The 17029-nt window shown below is 35.3% G+C and overlaps 5 protein-coding genes and 1 non-coding gene across 6 annotated transcripts; 1 reads left to right on the top strand and 5 right to left on the bottom strand.

The window, feature by feature from the left end:
- Positions 1 to 269: 269 nt before the first annotated feature.
- On the bottom strand, positions 270 to 3563 carry ADP1 (putative ATP-dependent permease ADP1; the record flags this gene model as incomplete). The annotated part of the gene is made up of 1 exon (XM_003980112.1): positions 270 to 3563. One exon carries the CDS (start codon positions 3561 to 3563, stop codon positions 270 to 272), a length of 3294 nt encoding a protein of 1097 aa, XP_003980161.1.
- A 904-nt stretch (positions 3564 to 4467) lies between these two features.
- PGK1 (phosphoglycerate kinase) lies at positions 4468 to 5718 on the top strand (the record flags this gene model as incomplete). The annotated part of the gene is made up of 1 exon (XM_003980111.1): positions 4468 to 5718. One exon carries the CDS (start codon positions 4468 to 4470, stop codon positions 5716 to 5718), a length of 1251 nt encoding a protein of 416 aa, XP_003980160.1.
- Positions 5719 to 6034: 316 nt separating this feature from the next.
- Positions 6035 to 7747, bottom strand: POL4 (DNA-directed DNA polymerase IV; the record flags this gene model as incomplete). Its single annotated transcript, XM_003980110.1, has 1 exon — positions 6035 to 7747. The coding sequence occupies one exon, from the start codon at positions 7745 to 7747 to the stop codon at positions 6035 to 6037; it is 1713 nt and encodes a 570-aa protein (XP_003980159.1).
- Positions 7748 to 8049: 302 nt separating this feature from the next.
- NDAI0Gtrna8V lies at positions 8050 to 8123 on the bottom strand. Its single transcript has one exon. It is a non-coding gene; the product is annotated as a tRNA-Val (tRNA).
- A 1328-nt stretch (positions 8124 to 9451) lies between these two features.
- NDAI0G04990 (SRP1/TIP1 family protein) lies at positions 9452 to 9820 on the bottom strand (the record flags this gene model as incomplete). The annotated part of the gene is made up of 1 exon (XM_003980109.1): positions 9452 to 9820. One exon carries the CDS (start codon positions 9818 to 9820, stop codon positions 9452 to 9454), a length of 369 nt encoding a protein of 122 aa, XP_003980158.1.
- A 3795-nt stretch (positions 9821 to 13615) lies between these two features.
- CWH43 (Cwh43p) lies at positions 13616 to 16546 on the bottom strand (the record flags this gene model as incomplete). The annotated part of the gene is made up of 1 exon (XM_003980108.1): positions 13616 to 16546. One exon carries the CDS (start codon positions 16544 to 16546, stop codon positions 13616 to 13618), a length of 2931 nt encoding a protein of 976 aa, XP_003980157.1.
- Between the last annotated feature and the right edge of the window lie 483 nt (positions 16547 to 17029).

Here is a 17029-nt window from a genome sequence, read left to right as displayed (position 1 = left end):
TATATCATATGTCCATTTCAAGACGCTCTTCTTTATTTAATATTAACTAGGATGAATTTTTCAAAATTTTTCAGATCAGCATTCATTTTTTCCTGTTCAGATTTAGGGCCAGAACAGGGTAACGAAATACACAACACAACTGGTCGTGTATACGTATGTACAGTAAAGGTAAACATTAGCAGCTGTAAAATGCAAACGAGTATATATTAGATATTATGTATGTACGGCTTTTATATAAAGAAACCATTTTATTACTATACTTTGGTTTCTTACTTCTGTTCAATAACAATCCATTTCAAAGCTAGATATCCAACAACCAAAAAGATCATATTAAACATAACCAGAATCTTGACATCAAATACCAAATTTTGAACCATAAATCCAAACGTACTTAAGATCGTAGCGCCTGGTACTTCAATGTTTAATCCATATTTCTTTTCTTTCAACATCAGTGTCTTAACTTCATTAATCAACAAAGATTCATATGCATAGTAAATCACTGAGAGATTTTTCAAATATTTAAATGCAACATTCGTAATGTCCTTAGTGTTGATGAATAGTCCACTAAACAATAACGATCCCAATAATATCAATACACTTAATATTATTCCATTGTTCAAATCTTCAAATATAATCCCAATCGTTAATATCTCTAACGATATACTCAAATTGAAAAGAATTAAAATACCAATAAATTTGAAAAAACCATGATCCCTCATATTTAATCCAACCATTGGATATATTATTATTGCCATCAATATCGGAGGAATGATTCTTAACGGTAAAACATCACTCAAAATCTTACTAATATAGTACGCCAAGGGGCTATAATAATTATTAGATCTTTCCTTGATGAAAATTAATCTTTCGATATGGAACGAACTTAAACCAGTAAATGTAACAAACCCAAAATACGTTAAGATGAAGAAAAACAATCCCATACGATTTTGGAACCCACTGATATCATTCGTCACTTGGTAATATAATGTTCCTAAAAATAAACTTAATAGAATCGTTAACATATAATTCCCTAATAGTAGTTTAGGATTACGATAAATGTTTTTAAAAGTTCGAGAATTCAAAATGACTAATTGTTGGAAAAATGTTGCACCTTTCTCTATATTCGGTACAGATAAGGTACTTGTGCCAGTTCTAGTTTCACCAGTAGTATCGTTCATAGTCGATCCTTGTGCACGCATAATATCATCAATATCGGATTTTAAATCTGCAAAATATACTCCTTCTATAAATTTATTATGCAAAATCAAAGTGTTTAATGATCCAATCGTATGTTCATTGTCATCTGTATTATCCCCTCTATCTCTGGAAATAGTATCTTGAAGCAAATTTCTAATTTCATCTCTGTGGATCGCATAATGTTCCCATTCTGTTTGGGTAAGACTTCTTGGTAAACCGCGATCTTCTATATGATCCTCTTCCACAGATGCGCCACCAACATTTTCTAGGTCAAGTTCCGTAGATACTCTTCCTTGTCTTTCTCTTTCACGGGCACGCAAATTACCTTTACTTTCATATGTAATATCAATCAAATAATCAGCAATGTTGTAGTTTACTGGACATTCATATCCGCTGTTTCGTAAAAATTCATTAACTTTACTGACGTCTCCTGAATACACCATCTCAGAGTTGCTTAGAAGAACCAGTTTGTCAAATTGATAAAAGATATTAGATCTTGGTTGATGGATTGTTAACACTAAAGTCCTGTTATAATGCTGAGACAGTCTCACCAAGCTATTAATAACATTACTCGCATTATTTGCATCTAACCCTGAAGTTGGTTCATCTAAAAATAAGATCAATGGCGATGTAACCAACTCACATGCAATGGAAACTCTTCTTTTTTCACCTCCACTGATACCTCTTTCAAAATCACTGCCAATTATACGATCTTTAATGTCAAATATTCTCAATTCTTCCAATACTTGATATACTCTAGATTCCTTTGCTTCAAATGACATTGATCTTGGTAATCTTAACAAAGCACTGTTCAGAACAGTTTCGTACACCGTTAGCATTGGATGTAAGTAATCATTTTGATCGACAAACCCAGTCAATTTACTATAATCTTTCCTGGAGATAGTTTGCCCATTTACTTTAATGGTCCCTGTCACTATACCTGTCTTGCGTTTCATTGCCAATATATCTAATAATGTGGTTTTACCGGCACCTGAACCACCCATAATTGCAAAAATCTGACCTGGTTTCACAATACCACTAATATTATTCAATATTGACTTACCGTCATCGTTATCGTTGTTGCTATTGTTATTGCCATGATCGCCTGGAAGTTGCGGTACTCGATATGAAATATTCTCGAAAGTTAATGTGGCAGCATTGTTAGTTTGTAGAAAATCATTGTCTTCATCTTCTGGTAAAAGGATTCTTGAACCTTTTTTCGTATCTTTAGAATTTAAGTCATCAGTGCTCCTAAACATCGGTGACCCAGCGATATAGAAACAAACAAATGTAACTAAGGCAAGAACAGAAATCGAAGTCAAGGCTAAGACCAAATTGCCTTGCCATGACATACCTTTATTATCATCAGGGCTGTTATATCCCGGAATTTCACTGTAATGAATACATTCACCGGATTCGCATTTCAATCTAATACAATCGTCACCAAATATATCGGAAATTAAGTCATTCATAGAAGGTTCACTAAATTTACATTGCTTCGTCACGAGATCACAATTGAAATCACCAGGTCCTTTAATTGTTTCCGTCAGAAATTCACCAATATCAATTGATCCATTGGCTCCACATAACATTGTTCCAGGTATACATTTACACTTTGCATCTTGACAAGCATAATGCGTTGTATTTTGTTGTAAATCATATTCAAAAGAACAATTATCCAATCCACAATAAAAACTTTCAATTTGATCAATCCAAAATTGGAAATTACATTCATTAGTTTTCTTATCACATGAAAATGTCACTTGTGGTAACTTGCCCTTCAATACTTCTAAAATCTTTTCATTAGTCACGTCGCAACCTTGAAATGATTTGTTTATAATAATACCATCTTTATAACATGTTCCCTTCACACTTGGGTCTGGCATGAAGGCATCACAAACCTCATCCTCTTGACAAATATTACAATTGATACCATTCCAACCTGCATCACATTCACATGTTTCTACACCATTTCGCGTCTCATTACTAGGTTGACGAATGGGACGTTCATTATTACCCTTGGATAAAGATCCACATAAGGGTATTGAACAATCATCACCTGAAAATCCTTCAATACAATCACATCTACCGGTGTAGGAGTTACACTCTGAAAATTGTTTACATTCAAAAATGGGGAGCATACAATTGAAGCATGGTGGACATTTCCCATCATCATCTGGTTTCCTGCTAGGTCCGTCCCCGCCTCTTCCTCTTCCTCTTCGTGGTGGAAGTGCTAATGTGTCAAATTCTAGCTTTTGCTGGTTCTTTGGGAAAATTAGTTGATTTCGTTTCATTGTAAAAGAGCATGCCACTTGAACTGCATTCAGTGTCATTATAATGAAGCACTCCCAAGTGAGGAGATGCATTGTTAGCTTTTTTGTTTGATTCTTTTATGTGTAGTAGTTATAAGAGTGCTTTCTGAACGAAGCTTTATTTTAGTCCGGGATACCCTTAAGATGTTTTGGTACCTTTAATAATCTGTTATACCTATTATGTGTCATGCGATTTATAGAAATGCTAAACAAGAATATACACCCTCTGAAACTACCATTGTTTATAATATTTAGCTCCACATTAAAGCCTGCTATCCTATTTCCAAAGCCCATTCTAATTTATCCTATAACCAGCTTCGGGTACACTACTGTAAAAATAGGAGGCATCGAAAATTTGGCCAAACGTCTCGGGTCTTCTATCCCTCCACCATATTTGATGGCATGTGCTTACATTTTTGACGAAAAAGGGGAAATAGGTTACCCGGGAACCTCCACACACCCCGAAAGTTAGTGGATTCCCAAAGGAGATCTCCTCGGGCTTCCTATATTGAAAGATATTGTCAATTGATGATTGAATAAAGGCGGCAGATGTCAAGAATAAGTACCTAAACGTCAGACAATTTGACCGAATTTTTGAATTGTTGAAGATATCATAAGGAAAGGACGTGCGTGAAATGGCTTGCAAAGGTTGAAACTTGCAGCCCTCTTTATTAACTCTCCAGAATGTAGCGTAACGTTACGTTACTTCATGAATCTGTTAGAAAAGCGTTTCTGGAACCTTCTTAACGAGTTGAGCAACCGATTCAAGGGAAGCTGTTAACAGTAACGTTACGCAATCAAAATCTTGATCTTATTCTAATATATATTAATTGTAAACCTACCCTTTGATTTATATAATAGTTAGTCTTTCCATCTAAGAAATTTTTTTAAGTTTTTTCTTCTTCATTCGAATTTAGTTCACTTCAAAATACCAAGGATAAATTCTACAATATTAAAAATGTCTCTATCTTCCAAGTTATCTGTCAAAGATCTAGATCTAAAAGACAAGCGTGTCTTCATCAGAGTTGATTTCAACGTCCCATTAGACGGTAAGACCATCACTTCTAACCAAAGAATTGTTGCTGCTTTGCCAACTATTCAATACGTCTTGGAACACAACCCAAGATACGTTGTCTTAGCTTCTCATTTAGGTAGACCAAATGGTGAAAGAAACGACAAATACTCTTTGGCCCCAGTCGCTAAGGAATTACAAACCTTATTGGGTAAGCCAGTCGAATTCTTGAACGACTGTGTTGGTTCCGAAGTTGACGCTGCTGTTAAGGCTTCTGCCCCAGGTTCCGTTATCTTATTAGAAAACTTGAGATACCACATTGAAGAAGAAGGTTCCAGAAAGGTTGACGGTCAAAAGGTTAAGGCTTCTAAGGAAGACGTTACCAAGTTCAGAGAACAATTATCTTCTTTGGCTGATGTCTACATCAACGATGCTTTCGGTACCGCTCACAGAGCTCACTCTTCTATGGTTGGTTTCGATTTACCACAAAGAGCTGCTGGTTTCTTGATGACCAAGGAATTGACTTACTTCGGTAAGGCTTTGGAAAACCCAACCAGACCATTCTTGGCTATCTTGGGTGGTGCTAAGGTTGCTGACAAGATTCAATTGATTGACAACTTGTTAGACAAGGTCGACTCTATCATCATTGGTGGTGGTATGGCTTTCACTTTCAAGAAGGTTATTGAAAACGCTGAAATCGGTGACTCTATCTTCGACAAGGCTGGTGCTGAAATCGTTCCAAAGTTGATGGAAAAGGCTAAGGCTAAGAACGTTGACGTTGTCTTGCCAATTGATTTCGTCATTGCTGACTCTTTCTCCGCTGACGCTAACACCAAGGTTGTTTCTGACAAGGAAGGGATCCCAGCTGGCTGGCAAGGGTTGGACAATGGTCCAGAATCTAGAAAGTTATTTGCTGCTACTATTGCAAAGGCTAAGACCATTGTCTGGAACGGTCCACCAGGTGTTTTCGAATTCGAAAAGTTCGCTGCTGGTACCAAGGCTATGTTAGACGAAGTTGTCAAATCTTCCGAAGCTGGTAACACTACTATCATTGGTGGTGGTGACACTGCTACCGTTGCCAAGAAGTACGGTGTTGTTGAAAAGATCTCCCATGTCTCTACTGGTGGTGGTGCTTCTTTGGAATTATTGGAAGGTAAGGAATTACCAGGTGTTGCTTTCTTATCTGACAAGCAATAGATGCGCAACAGCTAGATTATGACTATTATGTATTTCTTTTCTCCCTACCTAATTGACTTTTCCATAATGTTACGTATTATAAACTAAATTTAACGCATTTTTTAATGATTTTCGAAAACTAATAACGCTATGTTTTGATCTTTAAATAGAATACTTCGTAGAATGTTTATATTTATCGTGTTATATCATCGAGCTTTTATGTAGTTTTAACGTAAGCGGTTCATGAACATTCATCGATTCTAAAGAAACTATTGTAAATATGTAACGGCTGATAATCAAATTTATATAACCTAGTCCAATGCATAGAGACTATGATTTATGATACATACTTGTTCCATATACCTTCACTTCTTTGCGTAGGCTCTAAGTAATCTACTCCAAGTAGTTTAAACATATTTTTCTCATCAAAACTTTCCAATAATTGACCTTCATTGGTAAATAATCCATGTTGACTCAACTTGAACCCTTTCTTACTAGCAAGTATCCTCAACCATCTATTAAATTCTGCAGATCCAATCCACTGCATTCTTGCGGCACCCAGCTCGGACCATTTACAACAGAAGAAATCTAATCTTCTGCAAGGATTGGCATTCTTTCCTTTATTTATTGACATGTAGCGATCACATTCTTGCAGTGATAAGCCAACGAGATCATCTTTTATTAGATAATCTGGTCTTGGTAATCTTGTTCCCAGATAGAACTTTTTGATATTATTTGATGTTGCAAAAATTGCGTCAGAGGGATATTTTAAACCACATTTTTTGAATCTTTCCTTTAAGACGTTCCTAAATATTTTTTCTAAAGTTGGCGTTAGTTGTAAAAAGCATTCAACAAATTTATCCTCATATAATTCTAATGCAAGCCTTTCCAAAGTATAGCCGATTTCACGCGTGTCATCACAGCCTGGTTTATAAAACATCAAATCAATATCTCCACAAGTCTCAGCACCACGAGCATAGCTTCCTTGCAATTCGACTTGGAAATTACTATCGATTTTTGCCAGTTTGCGTTTTACTATAGCTAAATGTTCCTCACATTCCTTCCTTCGTATTCTCTTTGACCAGTCTTCATAATAGGACCAACCGAGTAATATTGGCCAATCCTTTGTCAATTCATCGGGGAACTTCTTTACGACATCAGTTAACGAGTTCAATTTAAATAAATGCCACCTTTTAGCAGTATACGCACCTACTCCATGGCAATTGGAAAAATAATCCAAAGTGGTTTCTAAGTTAACAGTTTCTTCTAAGCCTGGCAGGCTTCCAACGTTTAAGATAAGTTGTATCTTCTTAGCAATGCTAGGACCAATATTTGCTAACTGCTGTTGTGCTTGCGCTCCTGATTCGATTTTGAACGGACACTCTTCTATTGAAGCCCTTGCTAATCTGTAACCTCTGGCACGGAATTGATCTCCTTTTAGTTTGTATTTTTTGGCCAATGTACCCATCGATTTTATTAAGAGATCATTTTGCCCTGTGGTATAACGCGAAAGATCTGTAACTTCCTCTTCATCATCGAGACCTGCAATATCCTCAACATCATCTGCTTCACTTTGTTTTCTTGGTGACGGTAGTGACTCTACACTAGTCTCCTCTTCGTCTGAACCTTCCATTTCGTCTTCAGAATTCACGGTGTTATTACCATCTTTGTCCTCGTTCTTATTTTCGTTTTCTTCCCTTGATGGATTAATATTAATGAGTCGTTCCTCTCCGATCTGGAACTTTTTACGTTTTATTGAAGAGGTAATACAACTTATTCTAAAACATTTTAAATTATGATCTTTGATAAAATTCCATACCACTGTAAAATTTAACTCAAATTCTTTCTCAAAGAGATTTTCTTGTACTAAATTGTTGTCATTATCAACATAAGAATCATTGATTAAAATGATTGTCTCCTCATCTAGACTATCTACATCCCGAACCACTGTCCCCTCATCATTCTCTATTAACTTAACTAAGAACTTCAGAGGGTTAGTATCAGCATTCGGTAAGAGGATAAATTTGAGATTCGAAAAGAGTCCTGCCATACCGTAAAGAGTTATAATGAGATTACCATTAACTATGCAACTTTCACCTACATGTTTTGATCAGTTAGTGGGGATGTGACTTTGATAGTCCTTTATGAAAGAAAAAGATATATGTATCATCTCCCTTAACTTTATTTTGAAGGTTTGCTATTCAAACGCTCAATAAGTAGCTGATTCTCAATGGTCATTCTCCTTAAATATGTACGGTTGATTTTCACGAATATATACGCCAGTGAGCCAAAAAAAGGGCCAACATCTCTCCCACTCAAGTATCTTCCACAATAAACGGGAGCAAAAAATAATGATTTCGCCCAGGATCGAACTGGGGACGTTCTGCGTGTTAAGCAGATGCCATAACCGACTAGACCACGAAACCTTATTTTCTTAGTTTTCTTTCCCTTAACATAATTTAGTATCAAAAATATATAACATGTATAAGTGACCTAAATGACTAAACTTCAGTCTTCGAAGGAAGATTCTATTGGATTGCCGCGGAGTGAGTATTACAGCAACTTTGTTTGAAACCGCTCGGAAGCAGCGTTTCCTGTTAATCCTAAGATTCCTATTGGAATATATGGTACATATATGTCGATTTGCTAGAAGGACATTAGTTTCAGACACACAATATTGTCGTAACGTACGTACAGTAGATATGGCGAGGCGGCAAGGAAAAAGAAAATTTTCATAATGAGATATCATCGAGAGATCAAATATATGAGAGGAATACAGATATATATTTACGTTATATATACGTTATATATAGGACTCTTTGGCAAATGCTAAAAGAGGACGACTGGTTATACCTTGAAAATGTGTGAGTATCATTGCCACACATATTTCTCCCAATCTAACTGATCCAAAGGACAGTTATATCTTATTTCCAGCAATTCTATTTATGGATTAAGAGTTGTCCTAGTTATGAAGTATGAGAAGAGTAGGTTAACATCCTAGTTTTAATGTATGTAAAAGAGTTCGGCTCTATTAAAAATAAATAGTAAATAAAATGTATATATAAAATAATAATATAAAAATAATAACAGGAGGAAGAAGAATCGATACCTCGAGTTATGGGTCTAGTTATATTCTTGTCCATGGTAGAATTGGTCGTCACAATTTTATCGTTGCCATGTGAATTGATTGACTAATTTGGTATTCATCAATCGCGTCGCGACGCGATTGATGCCGGTATTCGCTCGCGTTCCTTCCATAGCTGGTAATCAGTTCATGTTTGTTATAGAAGAAGTTGTACCAAACTGGATGTCTAGACCTTTATCATAGAATATTAATAGTACCTTTATCTTGAATATTGTTCGGGCAAGAACATATTCCAGGAGTCTGCAATTTTGAATCATAACTAAAGGCCTAGCTGACGCCATGTTAACCTTCAATGTAAATGGTAGCGCCGCTAGATTTGAACTGTTCATTTGATAGAGTACTGATCAGCCCAAAAAAAACGCCACACTATAGTAGCTTAATACCTGGCCTATAAAGGAAGAACATCGATTATTGTTAAAAAGAAAAATAATATTCTATTAAACTTTATTCTATTTGTATATATATATATCGTATATATCATGCATTATTTTCTTTTTGTTTAAGATAATCCATCACAAAATCAATAAGCGGACATAAAGAAAAATTGAAATACATATCACTGTCTAGATGAAGCAGTAAAAAGAAAGAGATCGTAGACCATTCATTCCTCTAGTTAGAGCCTAAAATAGCAGATTCAATGGCAGGTTCAATTCTGGAAGAGTACCATGGTAACTTGGTAATCATCTTATCAACACCGGCAAAATCAACCTTGGAGTACAAAGTAGTGTAGGAATCGTCAGTAGCACCGGCAATGGCCAAACCGACATCCAACACACCGGCTGGTAAGTTGAATAAGGACACACCAGAGCCTGGGGTGAAAGCTAGAGAAATGTATTCATTCAAGTTAGACTTGACATCGTTTAATAAGACATTCAATTCAGTAACTTCACCGGCACTTGGGGATGCTGGGGCAGCAGAAGCAACGGAAGGAGCAACAATGGCAAGGGTGGCTAATAAGGCGGCAGCTTTGGTGTTCATTTTTGGTTCGCGGTTGTTTGTTTTGAGGAAGTTGTTTTGGTAAAAAAAAGTTATGTGTTTTTTTGATGCTTTTTTCGTCTTGTTACCAAAAACCTTAAAGGGAAAGAAGAACAACTCTATTGCTAAGATACCACATTATATCTGCCTTTTTATATGTTTATTTTCTTGAATTTCTTTTACCAACTTTGGAGTTGAGCCATTTAATGATCTAACCTTACTGAATTTGTGGTCATTGCCAAATAAACCGTTTGATGATCGAACCTTACTATAGAGTCTTCGTCATTGCCAAAATACGAGAGATAATTAAGTACGATGTACTGCTAAGTCCTCGTTACACATTTTGCTTGAATTAGGTATGTTGATTGCAACTTCAACACATCTTCAACAATTTTTCGTTCCTCCTCGTCTAGCAATTAGTTAGTCGATCTACCTGTTACCATGTCAACATTAAGTTCAGCGTGTATACTATAAACGTATATTTCAATCTGGAAATACTTGGCTTACGAAAAAACAATGGGCTATTTTTAACTCGGTACGTTCATATAACCTTGAAACAGTACAGAGCCTTCGCAGAATATTGTTGACCCCACATTCTTATGTTGGGTTCTTCAGGCCCTTCTTTCGACAAAGAAGTCATAATGTCTTTTCTAGTGCCTTTAACGAAGGTTGTAACGAGATGTTACGACTACGTTCCCACGTATACGTTTCCTGGATTGACGCTATATTCAAGAAACAGGTCGAGAAAAAGTGCCGAGATAACTCCGTAAACGACTCTTGTAATCCGGAGATCAAAAAAGAACAGTTCGACTTTTTCTTAGAAAAACGAGAACAAGTTGAAGTAAACCAATTGCAAGAGGCATGACTTGAATGCAATTAACCTAAGTAGACTTTACGTAGACAATAACTGGTTGTAACAAATTGTGTCTATAGATCTATCTAATATACAAATCTCATCTTAGAGGTGTACTGAAGAACGTATAAAATTGTAACGTCACAAAGTTCGCGCATAATGTAGGTGTTCGTATTCAGTTATCATACCCACTATACACCTGTTACTAAGAGGTTGTACTCGTTTTGACTTGTACTTACCGACCTTACATATTCGTGTTGGCACGTTGCAATACCTATCTGTCTTGCGCTACGAAAAACAATAGTGTTTCTGAAAGAACTACTTCTTTAATTAGGATTAGGGTGCAGGTGTCCTCTTTTTCTTTGCTTACAAACTAAAACGACTCCACCGTTTAGATTTGATTCTTTTGGTTTTTAAGTTGAGATTGTTCAAGAAAAAGTGTGAGTTAAAAGAGATTTCACACGGGTGGTTGACCAGCAATCCTTGCCCAAAGAAGAATCGTCGGAAAGATGAAACTTATGGTTTAATTCAAACTATTACTAAGAAATAGAGAGAACCACTTGCCTCATGCTATATCAGCATTTTTTTATTGTCAGCTTTGGGTCCAAACTGTCGATAAACAAAAAATAAAGTGTAAGAGAGTACCACGGTGTTACAGTTGTTATTTATTTCAGAAACGTCCCTTTGGGGACACTCTGCTCCTCCCCTCTTGTGTGAGAGAAATGTATTGTTTTGTGAAGCATATGTCAGAGAAAATGCCCCGTTTATATTCTCATGAAATTAAATGGCACATGACATTGTGTTATACGACATGATTTAATATTTATTAAAATTCCAACACAAAACCGGAATTATGTTAGATGCAATTTACTTCTTATTGCGAATTCAGGGTTATCTATCAATACGTTCAGGTATAATAGTATTATAGGTTCGGTTATATAATGAGCACTGGGATAACAATGTGATATGGTGAATACCTAAAGGGCTCTAAGATTGATAACGTTCTCTGAAGTAGCTTCATTTGCAAAGTTCTCATTAGAAGTTCTTGAAAGGTTCGTCAAGCTCGGCGTGTCGCATATGCGGGTAATATATTTATTAGGATCCTCGTTATACTTGGTCAGGATATAACTAGTATTCAGCTTATACTACCCCATCCTTAAGTCTGTTAACATAGATATAGTTTGGAGCAACTAAATCAACCTTACAAATTATCACTGTTTGTTTATTTTATACTTTTTAGTATTTTGGTATTAGAAGTGGAGAAAAGTTAACTATTATTAAATTAAGGATAGGTAAAAGTAAATAAAAATGAAATTTTTGTTTTTAAAATCAATTGATTCTGATGAGATTTTGGGATCTTATCTTGTGGAGCAATATCAGATTTATATGTTTCAATCATTTATTAATAATATACAATGTTTTCTTCGTGGTTTTTTATATATTATATAATTAAAAGTGTATTTAAACTAATACCTAACATTCTTGCATTTCATGTCCTTTATATAATTTCTCATTTGGACAGAAATATTATCTTCACATAAGAACCGGAGATATTCAGACGTAGTCGGATAAGCCTATTCTAATCATAAATTTTTCTAGAATATTCTACAACTTTTCTATTATTTTCTAGAATCATATTTCGTAATGTTCCATAGAGTTCCAGAACTTATGTTCTATCTTGGATCTACTCTATGACTAATCTTGCTCTTAATATTCTTATCCTATGCATCTATAGAATATTCGGTTCTAGCAGATTCTATAGTACAACGGTAAGTTCAGTAACATCTTTTTCCCTTTAATACCGTCTTCACTTCCCAATTGACCATAAACGAAGTAAGGAAACAGTAAAACGTATGTGAGTTGATATTTTTTGCGATATATGAAACTATGGTAACTATAGAAACAATCAATACACTTCATTGAAAGAGTTTGTAAATCTATATCATTATTTTGTATTAAGATATTACTTCAAGAAAGCAACGGTCTTGTTGTGAAGATGAGTACCGGATTCTCTTTTAATTTATAATTTACAGGCCATATTATAGGAATTGTAGGATAACCTTCTCTTGCCATTGGCATATGAAAATATTTGAATATTTAGAAAGGCTGTTAGAAAAATGACGATACAAATATACTATTGTACCATATAATGGAAATAAACTATCGTTGTGCCTTTAAGCCCAGAAGCTAACAGCGCTGCTACAATGGGCGTCTAGACTAAGACTCCACGTTAGGTAGCGGAAGTCTATAAGAGGGTAAGTATCAGGATATCTGGTTGACTTTGGAACTAACCATGGTGTATGTATAATATACCTAGTCTATCGTTAGAAAATTCTATTTGTGGATCGTTCACAATGAAACAGATTGGTGCGTTACTCTCTGGTCTCATGGATAGCTGAAAGTTTATGTATAAATTTATACAGTAAAAATGTTCACACACTTCTATATCGACTCAATGTAGAAATTTAAACAGAGCTGACTCAAACGGTGCAATTTTCTATCTATGCCAACCCTGGAATAATAAGGATATTATATTACAGATACTATTCAAATAGAGGAACATTGAAAAATATCAGGTTAATATAGGCTGGCAACTAATTTTTGAATGTGGTTTATTTGAAAAACAAATTTCTTCCAAGAAATACTGCAAGTAAACAATGTCATATTTGAGTTGTGAAAATTTGGTTTCTTATATACTTAGATATCTTTGTGAAGTTCCCGAGAAAAAGTAACACGCACGAGAAATTTTTTCGAAACCGAAAAAATTAAGTAAGGTCAAAACTACCCACACATGAATCATGACAGAAACTGAACATTATCTAAAGTCAAGTTTATTTAATAGAAAGTCTTTATTTTTTATTAATAAATATTTTAGAATAGCAATGCTAAAGCTATAAAACAAATTATATATCCGCTATTCGCTGTTGTCTAAATATATCATATCTTCAAAAATCGTAATAACGAGGTTTATCGAAAACATGGTAAAAATGTCCTCTTTCACCGTCTCCATTAAATTTATCTGGGAATTTCATATCTTCTGCTTGTGGTTCATCGACATGTTCATATCTGTATATGGAAGAACCATACCTTTTTGTTTCATCTTTACTTAATACTTGGAATTTACCAACTTGTAATTCTGTGTCGGTAATAGTACCTCTAGAAACTCTAGCATACCCAGTTCTTCTTAAACCTTTGTATAAAATGTACTCACACCATCTATCAGAGTCTGTAGGGTCAATATCATGCATACCGGATCTCTCACTAACATACGTGTTATAATTACCCACACCAGGTTCAGTAACCAAATAACTTAATAAAATACTTGGACGATCAGTAGACCCCATTAAGGCGGCCATGCCTTCACTTTGTAATCTTCTGTCTTCAATATCTTCTTCTTGACCACTATGGAAAACAAAAACATCCACTAGAATGTCATCATATGTCTTTACAACAGCATGGATAGCTGGTGCTAACTCACCATCAGGTGATGGTAATAAATGGTGTGTGGAATTAATAATTGGGAATTTTGATAATAATAGACAACCCCAAGTATGTTTGTTAGGCCCGGGTCCAAAATCCGCATACATATTCAAATCATGAGCTAATTTACTAGTTAAATCTCTGTTACCCATAGTGATACGTTGTGTATCAGTTTCTAATAATCCTACAAAATCTAATTCCATATCTTTGATTAACGAGCTCATGCGATCTTCGGATGCCCACATATCATTATCCAGGCCAAAATGAATTGTCCAAATACCTGCTGTGAACAGACGTGATTCCGGATGATATGGTTGTGGAACACCAGTGGGTCTAATTTGGTATGTTAAAGTTGCGATTAAGGACAAGACTAAGACTGAAAATAGGGCAATAATTTTGATGAATTTTTTGCTTAGAGTTGGAATCATTGCTGTATTATTTGAAACTAACGCACTAGATGAAACAACACCCATTAAGATTAAAAGTGTAGAGATTGATAGGACCGTTTCAATCCTTTCTCTTAACAACCATCCAAATGGAACAAAGGCATAAGCCACAACCCAAACATGAGCTAGAACAAGGATGATATAAGTAAAAAACCCAAAGACAAAAACCCAAATTGAATTAAGCAAAGACAGCGCATTAAAGAAGATAGGAATCAACCAAATCATTGCAATGATGTAGAGCAATCCACCAAATATGTATTTATTCCATTCAACGATGGCTCTGTTACACAAAACAGCAGTAGACAAAACCAAAAACAATGAAGGGAACAATGGACTAGTTGAGAACTTATAACTTGTGAGAACAGCTACAAGCATTACGAGACAAGTTAAGGCACTCCATGGCCAGGCTAATGGACCTTGTCCTCTTTCATTATAACCTTCCCATGACCAGTATATTGTCGTTGAAGCATCCGTCATTAATTGATGGATTCCAAAAACAAGAGAACCAAATCCAAGTGAAATGGCTAACTTATGAACGAAAAGACAGTTTGACTTGTTCACTAGTGACATTGAAGCCTTCTGTGATTTATGAATTTGATTTGTAAATGGAGTCAACATCCCAAAAACTAGATGACCAAAATACATACCTAAAATAGTTATGACCGCCATTGTTTCGTTCAAAATTGGCCATATCGGATTATTCGAGTAGAAGCCCATCTTTAAGACAACAGAGATAGCTAATCCAAGAGCCCAAGTAAACGCGAAGGCAAATTTTGTTTCAATGTTTTGAATTGTTCTTAAATTTTGAGTGAAATAACCCATTGTAATTGCTGTTCCGATTGATACTGTGATTAATCTTGTTTCTGGTGTATTAATCAAGAATGCACCAATAGTAGTTAACCCTCCTAAAAGTATACCATAATGGAAAATGATGGTTGGCATAAATGGAAGATAGAGGATAATTGGACCTAAGTATCCTAATATCGCAGCTTCATAACCAGATATACCCATATACCAAAGTGGAAAATGCCAAATACTGCAGGTTAAAGCTGTCAAGTTTGACCAGAAGATGAGAGAGTTAAATGTATTCGTTAAGAGGTAAAAGAATGAATCATATGAGAAAGGGTAAGAAGACTTGTCAGCAACTTCTTTCTTGTCAATAATATCAGATTCATTCTTAGTTTCATCCTGCTGAACAGGCTCAGACTGTTTGATAGCTTGTTCAACAATGGTTTCTTCTACGAGTTTATTTTCACCAGACTCATTAGCGACAAGCTCACCGATTTGATAAAATCCTGTTATAGGATTTTTACCCATATCCAAAACAATGCTAAAGCTCTTAAAATCTGAGTAAGAAAATGCATCGAATGTAATATCAAGGATTATCAATGACCATTCAAAATAAGCGTAGATGGAATATGCACCGGGTCTTTTTTCAATTTGGTGCTGAATATACCAGTAGATCATTGGAACTAGAGTTGTAAAGAATATAGTAGCTGTTAAACCCTTTTTAAAAGCAGATGTTTTAGATAAACGAGTTATCATGATATCCCAGGGTAAGGTCAAAATAATGTAAATAATCATGAAAATGTCATGAGTATCATGATCATCTGTACTTGTAATGTATACCCAACCACCGCATGACACTGTTCTCAATATACCGATAATGAATGTAGCTACGGAATTAGTTAAGTAATATTGTCCCAATAAGAGAAGGAATCTTGGGAATGCTGTCAATGCAATTAGTATTTGAAAGATGGATCGTTCAGGGTATCTGTCACCTATTGTTGCTGAAACACTTGGGAACCATTCATCTGGATAGGTATAATGAGCATTTGTGACAATTTTATGGAAATGAAGCGTATAACCTGTGACAAATGCAGCTAGAAACGCCGAAGAAGCACATATCGTATGAATCAGTGGAATGATTTTCCCGCTTATTGTAACCATTCTTTACTATTTACAATACACAAACGGTTTAGGTACGCACGCCCTTTTAGCATAAACGTTTGAAAAAGATGGGCAAACAACTATTTTGGGGTCAATAAAAAAGGTTATCCAACTTATAGCAGTTGTTTGTTGCTTTATTCAACTTCTATTGCTGTTTCTCCATTTTCGAAAACAAAACGATTTCGAGAAATCGAGAAGAGAAGTGTTACCCGTCTTTCTTCAAATTATATATAAACGTACATATATATATATATATATATATATATATAGATGTATGATTTCCTAATGGTCTTCGAAGTATATATACAAGTACCCGCAAGTGACCCAACTATAACAAGAATATAGTGAAAATTTTAGGTAACAGATTATTGATACTGCCGAGTCCAAATTAGCTTGATTTTGTATGGATTTCCAGAGCAAAATTCGCACTGATCTTTAATAGGCGACCTTGGCATATTGAACAGAATTCTGATCTCCGCGGTA

The sequence above is a fragment of the Naumovozyma dairenensis genome, chromosome 7 (genome assembly GCF_000227115.2).
Source record: "Naumovozyma dairenensis CBS 421 chromosome 7, complete genome".
Lineage (NCBI taxonomy): Eukaryota > Fungi > Ascomycota > Saccharomycetes > Saccharomycetales > Saccharomycetaceae > Naumovozyma > Naumovozyma dairenensis.
This window is presented reverse-complemented; position numbering and strand designations above follow the sequence as displayed.